This window comes from Penaeus monodon, chromosome 11 (genome assembly GCF_015228065.2).
Source record: "Penaeus monodon isolate SGIC_2016 chromosome 11, NSTDA_Pmon_1, whole genome shotgun sequence".
NCBI classification, from domain to species: Eukaryota; Metazoa; Arthropoda; class Malacostraca; order Decapoda; family Penaeidae; genus Penaeus; species Penaeus monodon.
This window is the reverse complement of record NC_051396.1, coordinates 4,611,005-4,613,504: the sequence shown is the minus strand read 5'-3', so window position 1 is coordinate 4,613,504 and position 2,500 is coordinate 4,611,005. Positions and strand designations below refer to the sequence as shown.

Sequence of the window (2,500 nt, the reverse complement as noted above, 5' to 3'; positions counted from 1 at the left end):
TTTCTCTCTCTCTTTCTTTCTCTTTTCTTTCTTTTCATAACACGTCCACTGCTCGGTCGCCTCTGTCACTGCCTAAAACCACAGAAAAACCAGGTATCTCTATATCCTTCATCATGCAAGATATATTGCAACAAAAACGCCATTTAAAATTTTCCGGTCCTCGCGTTGCGTCATCGCCACAGAGAGCATCTGCCTGCCCCCCCCCCCTTCAGCCTCCCCCCCTTCAACCTCCTCCTCCCCCCCTTCCCCTTCAACCTCCTCCTCCCCCCTTCACCCTCCTCCTTCCCCCCTCCCCCCTTCAACCTCCCCCTTCAGCCTCCTCCTCCCCCCCTTCAACCTCCTCCTTCCCCTTTTCAACCTCCCCCTCCCACTGTACTGAGATAATGATCGAAATAGATGATCCTTCATGAATATAATCAGGGGTAAAAAAACACCCATGACATTGCAAAATTCGCTCTTATTAAGCGCCCTCGGAACCGGAAGCTTAATGAGATAATGATGGTTGGGGAGTCGGAAGGCTTGGGGGGTGAGGTGTTGGCTGAGGCTCGAGAGTGAGGTGTTGCTGAGGCTCGGGGGTTTGAGGTGTTGCCCAAGGGTCGAGGGTGAGGTGTTGGCTGAGGCTCAAGGGGTGAGGTGTTGGCGAGGCTCGGGGGGTGAGGTGTTCGCTGAGGCTCGAGGGTGAGGTGTTGGCTTGGGGCCCTCGAGGGTGAGGTGTTGGCTGAGGCTAAGGGGTGAGGTGTCGGCTGGGCTCGGGGTGAGGTGTCGGCTGAGGCTCGAGGGTGAGGTTTTGGCTGAGGCTCGAGGGTGAGGTGTTGGCTGAGGCTCGAGGATGGGGGTTTGCTGAGGCTCGGGGGTGAGGTGGTTGGCTGAGGCTCGGGGTGAGGTGTTGGCTGAGGCTCGAGGGTGAGGTGTCGGCTGAGGCTCGAGGGTGAGGTTTTTGGCTGAGGCCCCGGGGGTGAGCTGTTGGCTGAGGTCGGGGGTGAGGTTTTGGGCTGAGGCTCGAGGGTGAGGTTTTTGGCTGAGGTTTCGAGGGTGAGGTGTTGGCTGAGGCTCGAGGGTGAGGTGTCGGCTGAGGCTCGAGGGTGAGGTGTTGGCTGAGGCTCGAGGGTGAGGTGTTTGGCTGAGGCTCGAGGGTGAGGTGTCGGCTGGGGCCCTCGAGGTGAGGTGTCGGCTGAGGCTCGAGGGTGAGGTGTTGGTTTGAGGCTCGAGGGTGAGGTGTTGGCTGAGGCTCGAGGATGAGGTGTTGGCTGAGGCTCGAGGGTGAGGTGTTGGCTGAGGCTCGAGGGTGAGGTTTTGGCTGAGGCTCGAGGGTGAGTGTCGGCTGAGGCTCGAAGGTGAGGTGTTGGCTGAGGGTCGAGGTGAGGTTTTTGGTTTGAGGCTCGAGGATGGGGTGTTGACTAAGGGTCGAGGGTGAGGTGTTGGCTGAGGCTCGAGGGTGAGATGTTGGCTGAGGCTCGAGGGTGAGGTGTTGGCTGAGGGTCGAGGGTGAGTGTTGGCTGAGGCTCGAGGGTGAGGTGTTTGGCTGAGGGTCGAGGGTGAGGTGTTGCCCAAGGGTCGGGGGTGAGGTGTTGGCTGAGGCTCGAGGATGAGCTGTTGGCTGAGGCTCGAGGGTGAGGTTTTTGGCTGAGGGTCGAGGGTGGGGTTTTGGCTGAGGCTCGAGGGTAAGGTTTTGGCTGAGGGTCGAGGGTGAGGTGTTGGCTGAGGCTCGAGGGTGAGGTGTCGGCTGGGGCTCGAGGGTGAGGTGTTGGCTGAGGCTCGAGGGTGAGGTGTTGGCTGAGACTCGAGGTGAGGTGTTGGCTGAGGCTCGAGGGTGAGGTGTTGGCTGAGACTCGAGGGTGAGGTGTTGGCTGGAGGCTCGAGGGTGAGATGTTGGCTGAGGCTCGAGGGTGAGGTGTTGGCTGAGACTCGAGGGTGAGGTGTTGGCTGAGGCTCGAGGGTGAGCTATTGGCTGAGGCTCGAGGGTGAGGTGTTGGCTGAGGCTCGAGGGTGAGCTATTGGCTGAGGCTCGAGGGTGAGCTGTTCATTTGCGGCTACCCCCCCCCTTCCCCATCTCTTCCCCTCCCCGTCCCCCTCCCCCCCTTTTCTTAACTCAACATTCCCTACCTTTTCATTCCTTCTCTTTTTCCTCTGTCCGTTTCTCTTCTCCCTTTTTTTAATTCTATTTTTCCTCTTTTTCACTCTCCTCTTTCCCTTTTATTTCCTCTCCTTTTCTCCTCTACTTCCAAGAACATTCTTATATATTTAAATTTTCTCCTATCTCCTTGCTTTACTTCTTTTTTCCCTCTTTCTTCCTCTTCTCCTCTTTCCTTTTATTACTTTTTCTTTTTTCATTTTCTTCCAATACGATTTATATATTTATATATATATATATATTATATATATATATATAATATAAAATATTATATATATATATATATATATATATATTATACCATTATATATGAAATATATATATATATATTATATATATATATTGTATGCATATATAATGAAAGAATAT

The 2,500-nt window shown here is 54.0% G+C and overlaps 1 protein-coding gene across 1 annotated transcript in view; it reads right to left on the bottom strand.

The window, feature by feature from the left end:
- Positions 1-416: 416 nt before the first annotated feature.
- LOC119578424 (extensin-like) overlaps positions 417-2,500 on the bottom strand; it is a 3,066-nt gene continuing 982 nt past the window's right edge. Inside the window, exons 2-3 of the mRNA XM_037926008.1 lie at positions 1,255-1,898; positions 417-1,069 (exon numbers count right to left, since the gene is read on the bottom strand). Coding sequence (XP_037781936.1) covers positions 417-1,069; positions 1,255-1,898 — 1,297 coding nt within the window. The remainder of the gene's footprint in view (positions 1,070-1,254; positions 1,899-2,500) is intronic.